Source organism: Poecilia reticulata, linkage group LG14, assembly GCF_000633615.1.
Source record: "Poecilia reticulata strain Guanapo linkage group LG14, Guppy_female_1.0+MT, whole genome shotgun sequence".
In the NCBI taxonomy this organism is placed as follows: domain Eukaryota; kingdom Metazoa; phylum Chordata; class Actinopteri; order Cyprinodontiformes; family Poeciliidae; genus Poecilia; species Poecilia reticulata.
The window spans coordinates 6,631,079-6,643,840 of NC_024344.1; the positions used below are offsets into that span (position 1 = coordinate 6,631,079).

Below are 12,762 nucleotides of genomic sequence, written 5' to 3' on the forward strand. Positions count from 1 at the left end.
ACACTAAATGTTTGCGATCGGGTACGTCACGGGTGTCCTTTCGTTGTTGACGTCCTAGCGCCAGCTGTCAGCAGCACCAGCTAGCTGAACTTGTGCCGTTTCTTGCACTCTTCATTCACATTTTAACGATTTTTATAAATGTGCTTGGAACGGTTGTAATTTTATTACGAGCCTGTTTGAATCATACTTGACTGTACGACCGGTCGCATATTTGTTTGTGTATTTTTTATTGTATCTTTTTGTCACATCGTCGTCTCGATTTGAATAACTGTAGCACGCTAGCTTGTTGTTAGCTACAGCCACATTTGGTTCTGCTCTGCAGACATATCTCCTATTTGGAAGTCATTGTTTATTGTCCAAGAGCTAAGTTACTTAAGGAGTATTTTAACCATGCAATTATTAAATATTTCACTGCACTCGTATAATGTCTTAAATCTTGGTTTTAGTAAAAAATGAGTTTACGTTACAAGTCGAGGAACAGAAAATAGATTTAACCTAATCGTATCCGAATGCCTTTTATTTTATCTGAACTCACTTGTTGTATTTTAAATACTACATTAACCTTTATAGTTCTATTATAATCAATAACAAATAATCAAACATGGATAAGAAATCATTTGACATCGTCTTGGATGAGATAAGAAAGGTATTAAACGTGTGTCTGATTTGTAATTGTTATTCTACAATATTGTTGACGGTCTACTTTCTTTCAGTGTGTCCTTACGGATCAGCGGATCAGAGCCATAGAGCAGGTTCATGGATATTTCTCCAGTGAGCAGGTAGGGTACTGCCCAGACTCCTTCATCTTTATGGTTGCTACATATCCTATGGGTGGTAATTCACACATGAATCACTTTAAAGTATGGATAAAATTTTAAATCAAATTTCTTATTTCAGTGACAAATGTAACAATATGACTACACTGCCTGTGAGAAGTATTCATAGCCCTGGAGCTTTTCCACATTTTGCTTTTCCATATTGTTTCTAAACATAGAAACAATATTGCATGATTGCAAACTTACCAAGATGTGGCCGTTTACCTAAGCTCACGGGCCACAGCACAGTTAATCTCCATTATGGAAGAGTAGCAAAATGATGAACTGTCGACCTCCAGTTTCAACTTTGACACATTCAGTGTCGGAGAGAGTAAACATGTGGAAGAATGTGCTCTGGTCAGACAAAACCAGAAAAACTTAATGACCTCATGTCACCCTTAACGCACCATCCCTATGGTAAAACATTGTAGTGGTGGTGTAATCAAGATGATGCTTTTCCTCTGCAGGGATAAGGAATCTAGTCAGAGAAATTGGGAATGTAGATGTAGCTAAATGATGACAACTGTAGAAAAAGGTCTGTTAGAGACCATGGCAGAGAATCTGTGGCAATACTTGTACATTGCTGCATCCAATCTGACTGAGCATGAGCTATTTTTGCAAAGAATGGGCAACAAGTTCAGTTGATGTGTAAAGTTGGTACAGATATGCTCTGACGATGTGCAGCTGTGATAATAATTAAAGATAGTTCTAAAAAGGATTGCCCCATTGATCCAAGGAGGGATAAATATGTAACACTACAGCCATTGCAGACATTTATTTGTTAAAAAGTTTGAAAACCATTTCACAATTTCCTTTTGTGTAACAGAATCCATTTAGGTCGTAGTTGTAACAAAATGTGCCAAAGTTCCTGTGGTCTGAATTCTTTGCAAAGCATTACATTTCACCTTACAGAAAGTATTATATTTTTTGTGTTTTGTTGTTCCAGAGAGCTCTTTTTAACTTCATTAGTTCTAATTAGGCACTTAATGTGTGCAGGTGATGGAAATCCTGAAGTACTTCTCATGGGCAGAACCGCAGATCAAAGCAGTTAAAGCACTGCAGCATGTAAGTAGGAGCACTTTTGACTAACTCAGGCTGTGCTGCTCATATTTTCATTGATCAGCCTCACATACCGCATGGTCACAGTGCTCCCTCTACTAGAGCAATCTCTCCTTACCAGGGTAGCAAGGCATGTCTTAAAAACTCTTTACAAAATGGAGGCCTAATATTGTATCTGTTCCTCTTTCTACTGTCTTTAGAAAATGGTTGCAATCCCTACAACCAAAGTTGCAAACATTCTGAACTGCTTCACCTTCTCCAAGGACAGACTTGTTGTCCTGGAATTAATAGCTTTGTGAGTACAGTTTAAAATGCCATTTAACGTGGTCAAATGTTGTTTGTAAATCGGTGTGATTTTTCAGTTGATTGATGGTTTATTCAGTAGGCATGTCTGTTTCCATACAGGAATATTTCGGATGCTCAGAATTATCGACCGGTGGAGGATCTGTTCCGGATACATGCATCCGAGAAGAAACGCGCTCGCAGGATATTAGAGCAGGTGAGTACAAAGAAAAAAAAAAAAAACAGTTTATACTTTATCAAGAATTACTTGTTTTAAGAAAAAAAGTGCTAGCTGCTTTGAGAGCTAAATGAGTTAAGTAATTTATCATTTTAAAAATATAAAATACAAAAATTAATAAAAAATGCATGTCTTTGTCTTGTTAGGTTTGTAAGGTCGGTTGCAAGGCTCCTGTAGCCATGATCTCGTCCTGTGGAATGATTCCGGGAAATCCATACCCTAAAGGCAGGCCCAGCTTGGTCACTGGCACTTTTCCTGTGAGTATAAACAATATTTAATTAATAACTAACTTGAGTATAATTTATATGAAATGTCTGTATTTATATTAAACCTAAGTGGCAGCAGTTCTGCTGCAATCTCCTCAATGCATAGTATAGTCTTGTTTTGTTTTCCCCAGATATGGAGATTGTTATAAAATGCCATTGACATGAAACATGCTTGCTGATTAAATTTTTTTGATTGGATGAATTATACATTAAAAAGAAGAGGCAAACTTGTGTGTCTGAGGTTGAATGTTTATGTTTTTCTTAAGGATTATGGTTTTTAAATGACATATTTTGCTTCTAACCTCAGGGAATCCTTCCAATTAAAAAGGACAGTGAGAAAAAAGATGACGGCTCCAGCAGTATGGAGGGGAAAGGAATTGCTTCCAGGATTATAGGACCTTTCAAACCTGTAAGTCCTGAACTGATAATGAGATGTTTCTATGTATATGTGTCAGAATACAACACATTTTTTATTTTGGTGAAATCTGATTGCGCAACAGGTTTCCATGTTCCAAAACTGTGTTGCCTGAGCTAACGATTGATGAGAGCCCTAAAAAGACACACCTTCTTTTTATTGTTTTGACTGGACGTCTGTATAATGTAAGATTTGTGGGAACTGATATGGACCTGTGATGATATGCAGAAAGGAATTTGTGCTATTTTCTTTTTCAATTTTGTTTAGTTTTTTTTTAAAGGTCACCTGACTTTTATTTTCAGTGCATCACAAAGTATGCTGGAACTTTCAATCTGTCACATTGCATTCACAAAATTCTATGTATTTTATTGGGAATTTTAAGACACATATCAACACAAGGTTGTGAATAATTGTGTAATAATAGTATGTGTGTGAAGTAGTAGTGATAGGACACTGGGTTTTTAGACCTTGTTCTTTATTTATTTATTTTTTTTACAAATAATCGAAAAGATGTGGGCATTTGTATTGAAAAGACATAAAAAAACCCCACATTAAAATAAACCTTTTTGCAACACCTAATACGCTACAATATTTTCAAATTTGGTGACTTCTGAAGGTTGCCACAATTTCAAACCAGAATCTCAATAAAGTACATCATGCAGTACAAGTTTTGGTTTGTATTATGGGCTTTTATAAGTGTTTAAACATTTTGTTTTTTGTTTTTAGTTTCCCTCAACTTACAACCCTCATCGACCTGTTCCTTACCCTATCCCACCCTGCCGGCCTCATGCCACCATCGCACCAAGTAAGAAACAACAAAACAAAGCACACGTCTCTTCAGTGTAACCTACTTTAGATTTACTTTGAACATCATGCAGCCTATCCGTAATTTAAAAACAGAATGCGGTCACAGGGTGTGTTTTCTGACATTTGGAAGCTTATTCTGTAAGTTTGTGTCACACTTGTAATGCAGACAACTTTAATATCTGCAACTGCTACTTAGGTGCGTACAACAACGCAGGCCTTGTTTCTGTGGGAGGGGTCATAACAGCCAACGTGCCCCCTCCCCCCTACCACTCTTCTCACAAAATAGCAGGTATGATTCCTTTAAGGCAAGTTGTGCCTAGACTCTTTCTGAAGCTTGCAGCTTACCTTGCTGGCATGCTGCTCACCTGTGCTTCTTCAGTTTATCAGGTAACTGATTTCAATTTAACTTTTGTTGGAGCGCATTGATTGACCAGAAAGATACTACAAATTGCAACAAGTTGCAATTACAGTTTACTGCTAAATTGTTCTTATCTATATATTGTGGGTAAATACTAGGGATGGACAGTAATATCTTATACTAGATAATATTCTAGAGCATTTATGGCTATAACAGAAATAATAAAAGTGATTATATAAAAAATATACACATATATATAATACATAGTATTATGAAAAATATATTTTAAAAAATCCACTGTAGTGTTTCTGGCAAATCAAAGCCAGAACCTTCACAGTTTTTAACTAGATTTGTAGTTCTAAATCTGTTTAGAAGGTACAAATATAGTTAACACTCCTATTTTTATTTCTTTTTGCAAACATATTAAATATATTACTGATGACAAACTGCCATCCCAAGACTTCATTGTAAGATTACTGAAGTGCTTTGGAACTAAGCTTATTTAAGATTGTTCAGATGTCAAAAAAAAAACTTTACCACATTGTTAAATGGGAAGCCCAAATTCCAACATTGCTGTTTCATTATTTCAGAAACATATACATGTAATTAAATGTCCCAAAACATCCATGAATCTGAGTCAGAATTATTGAGTAGAAAATGTATGATTCCTGTAAGCAAATAGATTTATTTTGAATTGTCTTTAATTATATGTACTGCAACATTAGTTATGTTAGGTTTTGAAAGTATCATTAAGAAAATATCAAGGCTCGCACACACAAACACAAAAGAGGAAGCATTTTGGCTACACTACTCCAGTTTCAGATTATGTGCCTTGCAGAATATCAGAGGTATTTCTGTTATCTGGTCAGTGAGTATGCATTTTTTCTTGTGAGAATAGGTTTGGGATTCTAAAGACAAAAAGATATTTAAAGATTTAAACTTGGACACTTAGTCTTTTACTCTCTAGAAGTATCCTATCTGCTTCCATTTAACATTCATTGCTTGGGGTAGTCTTTTTTTAATTTCAATATTATTTTTTACAATGGAACTACAGCTGGGTTTCCAAAACAGTTGGTCTGTTTTGTAAGATGCAAAAAAAAAAGATTTGAGATCCTGTATTTCAATGATAAAGGATAATGATAAATAAAAAAAACAAGTTTTTCTTTTTTTGACTGCTCAAGTTTGTAATTTTGTTTCATAATCAAAAGTTAACAGCTGATGATCAATCAGTTTAGCTAAATAAGTGAGAGTGGACATGCATTGTTGGTGATTTTCAAGATCCCACCTCTCACTTAATGACATCTAAAATAGACTACATGTTCTCTGCATGAGAATAGTGGGAGTTTTGAAGAGTTCGGTGATAGCTTTGCTTTTATTTCGATTTTACAAGACATTCCAACTTTCTTGAAAATACAGCTGTACATTTTCCAAACCTTTTGGGAAAATCTCTTGCAACCAAATTTCTCTCATTTGGTTTAACTGAACCATTTAAGGTTAAAACCACAGATGAGAAGAGTTATTAGCAGTGATAAAAGTTAATTTAAGCACAAACCAACCTGAAACCATGATGCAGACATTTCCCCAAAGGTAAGAAGGAGATGCCTTTAAAAACTATTATTTCAAATACCCATAAAAAGCTGCATGTAGGAATGCTTCTTTGCTATTCCTCCTTACTTTTTCTCTTCTTTTATACACATTATGCAAATGGTTTGGCTTATTTTAATCTTAATTAAATATATCACAACATAACTGACAATAGTTATTTTTCAGAGATCTTAATTATAAATTGAATATAATTTTGACAACCTCTACGTTATTTTCAGGCTACACCAAACCTGGGAATCCACAGAACACCACACCTGGAGTCAACAGTGGGCCACTTCTCATTCCTCATGGGTCCACTCCTTCTAACCCTGCCCCACCCCAGGCTTCACCTTCTCAGCCACCTCCCCCAACCACCCCAATTACACCAGTTTTTCCTGGGATGGTACCTTCCCACAACTTGAATGCTCCCTCTCCTTCCCCAGCTCCATCTCCATCTGTGATAAAAGCTGGACCGCACACCCCCAGTGGTCAAGTCACCCCTACGCCTTCATCTGTCATTAAAGCCCACACCCCCTCGGGGACTCCTTGTGGGACTCCTGTCCCAAGCAATGGGGGGTTTTCCTCTTCCCCCTTCCATGGCCTTTCTCGACCAGGTACCCCTGCTAGCTCCCGTAGTGGCCAAGACTCCCAGTCGCAGTCAAATTCTATGGGTTCAGCTCAGCAGAGGGCCTATTCCCAGTCTACAGACCAGCAGTCAGGGCCCAGCTTCTCCGGTATGCACCCACAAGGAGGTAACCCATCTAGTTCGGTGATCCGAAGCTATACCTCTTCCCCTCTCACTCCTGGATCTTCTACTCCAGTTATCCCAAACTGTTCCACCCCAGGACCCAGTCCAAAGCCCTCCCCTGTCCACCCAGGCCAGGCTCAAACTCAAGGCGTTGTGGCTGGAACCCTGAACAGACACTCTGGGGGCAGCAACAGTGGCAGTAACAGCCCCATACCCTCAGCCTTTAAGGGCACGTCTCGTTCTGGTACGCCGACGGTCAGCCCACTGGTGACGCCTAGTTCGGCTCAGGCTGCCCTTGCACGTTCTTTGGGTCTGACACACCCCTCAGGTTCTTCTCAAGTGTCTCTCCCTACTCCGGTTGCTATCACTGGCCTCCAAGCAATGTCTGCCAGCCCCACTGCAACTCATTATCCAGGTCTGTCCCCTTTTCCGGCGCTGTCTTCTTCTCTTCCCTCTGCCACCATTCCTACATCAGTGCCTCCCTCCACCAACCATCCACCGTCTTCTGTCTACCAGGGCTTAGCCTCTGGCGCTGCCCCCTCTGCACCTTCACCTTTTGCTCTAGGCCTCACCTCTGCCCCCTCTATATTCCCAGGCCTTTCTCCTGGGCCTAACCCCACAAGCTTTCCTGGACTGGCTGTATCAGGTGGGGGTGGCACCAGGAGCCCTGTGTTGCCTTCTTTCATGGGACTATCAGGAGCCACTCCATCTTCAGTTGCATCTGTGGCCCCGCTACAGGCAGCCGCAGTTGGGGTTCCTTCTTCATCACCAGTGTTACCAGGGTTTGCATCTGCTTTCAGCTCCAATTTCCAGCCAGGGTAGGTGAAGTTGATTTTTGCTCAGATGTTCACAACACAATATTTTGGGTCGTTAAAGGTATACCAAGGTTTTAACAAAATACAATTTAAATTGACAGTTTTACTGCCAGTCTGCTGACTGAAATAAGGCTCACACACTTGTTACACAGTGTGCTAAGAGGACAAATTCCCTGCTGGAGCAAATTCAAAGTACTCATATATATTTTAAACATTTTAAATTTTACATCATACATTTTTTGAGGTTTAAAGTATTTTTATTGCAATGACCTAACAGTTGCTGGAGTAAGTAAGCAGAATGTTCTTTTATTCTTATATTTTAAGCAAAGCTAAAGGCATTATAATTACAGGTAGATTATAATCCGAGAGGAAAGGCAAACATGAGAATTGTGTCCCAGTCAACACTGTAAAGATTGATCGAGTAGCAGCCCTTGGCGCTTGCATGCGCTGGGCTTGAGGTAAAACATTGCCGGTCTTCTCTGTAAAATAAAATATTCAAAAGCTGCTTCATCTTTCATCCATTCCAAGATGGAGTGCGCTGAAATGACATCAGGATGCGTTATGTTCACTTCACGTTAAAATTGCATTATTTAACTCAAAGTTCTCATAAAAATTATTTTAATTTAACAACAATAGCAATGAATATTTAAATAAAAGCATTTGGACCACATTATATATTGTTGTTTAGGTAAAAACATTAAAACCTATTACTTTTAATCATGCTGCCATATTCTCCTACTGGCCTACGCCAAACTAGAACATGTCCATTATGTCATATGTCTTATTCAGTTTGCCAGGTAATACGCCATTTAGTTCATTTAGTTTAAACAAACATTAAGTCCAGAGTCCAGACTTTGAATGGCTATTATATTTGCTTTATCATCCATTCTTTTTCTAATAATGCACAGCACAGTAAACAGTAGGTAGAATTACCACACAATGAGTGGAAAAATGTGACCTTGATTTCCACTTGCTCGTAAAGTTAAAACACATGGGTATCATAAATCCTGCCTATCAATTTTCCACCACTGTTGTGCATGATGAACCTAATGCTTCCCCTATTCTGTGAAAACTCCTCTTGTGCTTTTACTCTAGGATTTCAAGCGTAGACTTTGTCTATGTTCTTTGTCAGCTCGGCAGAATAATGACTGTCAGTTATTTTTAATCTCGGAGGCAGAAGCGTAACCTTTTGATGCCATTTCATGTGCTGAAAGAGCAGGTGTTCCCTCAGGAGAGAGTGAATAGAAGGCAGCAATTAATATGAAAAAAACTAAAAGGAAAAAAATGTACTACTATTATCAATATTCAAAAATATCACAATATCCCATCATACAAAAATGTTATGGTTACATGGTAATTCGTGATCTAATACTATTGGGAAAAGATAGGTTTACATCATGTTGTAATGATATTCCCTCATCAGAAACATATCTAGAGTGTTTACTTCAACATTTTCATGCATGTTTGAGAAATCTTTAAACCTCCCTTGGTATCTGTGCGGGTTTGTAATATCCCTGGGGGAACCAAGCACTCTTCCCATTCTCCTTCCTCACTCATCTCCTTCAAATTAGCAGCAGCAAATGGCAAACACCAGGAGGTAATGTGCTGTGTTTATCATATGAACTTTTTGTCCAGTGAACTCCAATGAACATTTGTAAATGCTTGATAGAGGAAATATAACTGTGGCGACGTTCTGGATGCAGAGTTTCAGAAAGAGTGAGAACTTTTTAAAGAGACGGAGGCCTAATTCCAAGGCAATTGCAAAGTCAAAATTCTTTTTAGTCATATTTGATAAAGCAATAATTTGTGTATTGAAGATAACACTTGGTGTAAGGGTTTGGAAAGACAAACCAGCATAAAAAGGGAAAATGTATAGGTAAATATTAGTAACTGCTGACTGCCACTTGACTTTGACTTGACTTTGATTTTGTTAATAACAGTAGGACTGTAAGTTTTCAAGTGTTTAGGGGGTAGGAGTTAATAAGTTCTCACTTCTTCCTATTCCATTTTGAGCATGATATGTTAATTGAAACAAATATCTGTATTTACTCTTCTTTTTTATGCACTTCTTGTTACTGTGCACTATTTTATTTTTATATTTGTATCATGTTCGAATAAAAAAAATTTCAAATTTAAAAAATAAATTAATTAAAATATATTTATAACTACCGTATTTTCCGCACTATAAGGCGCACCGGATTATAAGGCGCACCGAATTATAAGGCGCACCTTCAATGAATGGCCTATTTTAAAACTTTTTTTCATATATAAGGCATTATAAGGCGCATAGAATAGATGCCTAAGTTTGGGTTGCCAATTTGTTCCGTACTCTATTATTACACATCCACTTTTGTAATGAAGTGGTCCCCGAGCACTTTATGTAGTAGGCTGCCCCAGTCGTTGTTTCACTCACGGTGTTGGTGTTGCGATATTGTGCCCAACTGCTTTCTGGGTAACACAGACCAACCGACATGCTGCCGCCGCAGTCTCTGTCTCTGTATTATCAAACTTTATTAACAAACCAGCGTTCTGACAACTATCCCAGCATGCACCACACACTTCTTCTACGGGGGAAAATGAAGTCGGCGGCTGCTTACCGTAGTTGCTAGACCTGTTGTGGCTCAATATTGGTCCATATATAAGGCGCACCGGATTATAAGGCGCACTGTCGGCTTTTGAGGCCTTATAGTGCGGAAAATACGGTACTTGTTTGTGCTATAAAATTATACTGTGTGGCTGGAAAATTCGGAACTCTTTAAACACAGCAGAAATTTTTAGTGACACAATACAGTGCAGATTGAGGAGTGTTTCACTGAAGCGGAGAATTAATGTCAGTATTCTGGTTATGTTTTTTCCCTTCGTGTCAAAAGGGAAATATATGCAACACCGGTAAACAGCCATAAAAGCATTATGTATTGATTATTGCACATTTATAAATTACACACAGGTGGAGACTGTGTGTAATTATATTAAATTGTGTTTATGTGATAGAAAATAAAACATGTTTAAAAAAAAGTTCAGCTATAACACTTCTGAGGAAATTGCAAGCTTTTCCCATCAAGCACTCATGAAGTATTTATGCTTTCCAGTTTGAGCGGCGCGCTCCAGGCTCCTGGAGGAAGTGGATTCCCTGGCTTGCTCTCCTTCCCTCCAGTGCCAGGCTTCCCTCCCTCTGCCTCCGCTGCTGCTCTAAGCGGCCTCCACAACCCGTCGATGCCGTCTGCTCTCCTTCAGGCATGTTCCGTAAAAACCGTATGCTGTGGTCCAAAATATTTGACTATCATTTTAATAGAGTCTTATAAAAACTCAGCTACTTTTTTGTGTTTCAGGGTCATCCTACATCTGCACTAGAGAACTTTCCTCCCCAACCCAACTACCATCCTGGTCCTGGAAACCCCTTCGCTCTCCAACCAGGACTACACCCCCAGTTGGGCTGGCAGTGAAACATGCAGTTCAACACATTCAAACTTAGACCCTGAACCCGATGCTTTGCCCCTCCCTGTTCTCCTAGGAGGTAATGTGTCACTGGCCTTGAACCCTCAGGACTACAAAACAGCACTGTTGCATTTCTGTGTGTGTTACAGAAGGAGCGTCTAAATTGAAGAAACACTAGTCTGGATATGTATGGCATACTTGTAATAACTAGGAGGTAGGAGTTGTAAATATCAGCAACGAAGTTGTGAGGTTTAACACATAGGTTGTGACTAGTTGAAACAATAGCCTTGACTTGCCTGTTTTTAATAATTATTATGAACATTTATTACAGAATTATGCAAAATATGACAAATGTAAAATTATAGCTATTATCATGATGAACTGTTTTATATGATTCAGCAGGAAAGCGAATGGACACATAAATTGTGTCGTTTACCTGTTATTACAATGTGAACTTTCCACTGACCTGCTGCTTCTGAAATGGATTTTTAGGCGGAATAATTATGATGTTTGTGCAGTTTTGGTCAGTGTAATGTCCAAGGTCATTCTGATCTGAGAAGAATGTGTTTGTGTGATATAAAATATCCCAGGCCTGAAAAGTCAGGAAGAGATATGAAATAACATTTTCCAAAAGTGCTATAAACAGCATTTTGCGTAACTAAGTATTGAAATGCCTCAGCTGTGGACAGTTCCTGAATACACTCATAGGAATCCAGCATGAAATGAGCCAAGCGATCTGCACAAGTGGAAGAAAAGAACTCCATTTTTTAAAACGTCTAAATAGACACCAATATATATAAAATCCTATAAAAGGCGTTGTGACCATTAAAAAGTAGCAGACTTTCTGTATTGGAACTGAGTACACAGTTTTGCTGAATAAATCTCCTCCTGGTTGGCCTGATTGGAGCAGAGAGATTTGAGTCCTGTGTGATGATTTTTATTTTATAAGTTTGCAACGGTTTCACTCTTCGACAGTCTCAGTCTTGTAAATATTTTCTGTTGTGTGAAGAGGGGGACTGTTCCATCTTAAAATTGATTTTTGGCAGCTTTGGTCAAGTTTTGGACTTTTGATGTAAATATCTGTGAGTATTTTACCGTCATTCACTTTTTTTTCCTTTTTTTAAACAAACTTTGTCTGACTATTCCTGTACTGTAACAGTAGTATATTTGACCAGATATACAGCTACATCACATAATGTAGATTACCAATGAAATGCTAATTTATCTCAATAATTCAATTAAATTTGATTGGATTGAATTAAATGATTTTCAAATGAAAGACATTTACTTTCAAATGAAGAAAGGAGTAGCTCTGTAGCTTTGGCAGGATGCTGTCGTCATTGTCATCAGCAGTGGGTGACCTTAAATAATGTGACAGTTGTAGCCCATGTATTGGGTGTATCTGTCTGTGTGTCGCGGCTGTTGAAGCACTGACCCAAACCCAACTGTCTGTATGAATATCACCTAAACTGTTAAGTGAGTTTTGATTCACAACCATCTCAAGGCTCCCAGCTGAGTTTCACTTTTTGGTTTGATTAAATTATTTCACTTTGTGATCATCAGATCGTTTATTGAGAAGAAGCTGATGTTTATGTTCCTCACACACCTGATAACACACGGCTGATTGATGTGTTTATGAATTGTTAAAACCATTTTTTTTAAATAACAGGAACAAATTATGTTTATTGACTTTGCCATGCACATACACAGTTGACAGATTGTTTTAAATGATGAACATTTTATTTTGGATTTGTCTTGTTTGTATTTGCATATGTTCCACATTTTCTTAGTGATCTAGTTTCTGTAGTTGTTTCTTTTTGTGTTGCATTGACTGTCAGGGCACCCTTTAAATAAAATTACCCAAGCTAGATGAAATATAAAGTACGATATATGTTTTTTTTTTATTATCTGAAATAAGAACATGTTGGACATACATATAC

At 38.1% G+C, this 12,762-nt stretch overlaps 1 protein-coding gene across 2 annotated transcripts; it reads left to right on the forward strand.

The window, feature by feature from the left end:
- The first annotated feature begins 46 nt into the window (after window positions 1-46).
- On the forward strand, window positions 47-12,706 carry proser1 (proline and serine rich 1). Of its 2 annotated transcripts, XM_008427181.1 has the most exons (12): window positions 47-646; window positions 714-779; window positions 1,812-1,880; window positions 2,075-2,169; window positions 2,280-2,373; window positions 2,541-2,651; window positions 2,968-3,069; window positions 3,802-3,880; window positions 4,079-4,171; window positions 6,064-7,390; window positions 10,477-10,621; window positions 10,717-12,706. In XM_008427181.1, exons 1-12 carry the CDS (start codon window positions 602-604, stop codon window positions 10,828-10,830), a joined length of 2,340 nt encoding a protein of 779 aa, XP_008425403.1. In that variant the 5' UTR covers window positions 47-601; the 3' UTR covers window positions 10,831-12,706. The 2 variants fall into 2 exon arrangements, with proteins under 2 accessions (XP_008425403.1, XP_008425404.1); XM_008427182.1 differs by lacking the exon at window positions 4,079-4,171.
- The last annotated feature ends 56 nt before the right edge of the window (window positions 12,707-12,762 follow it).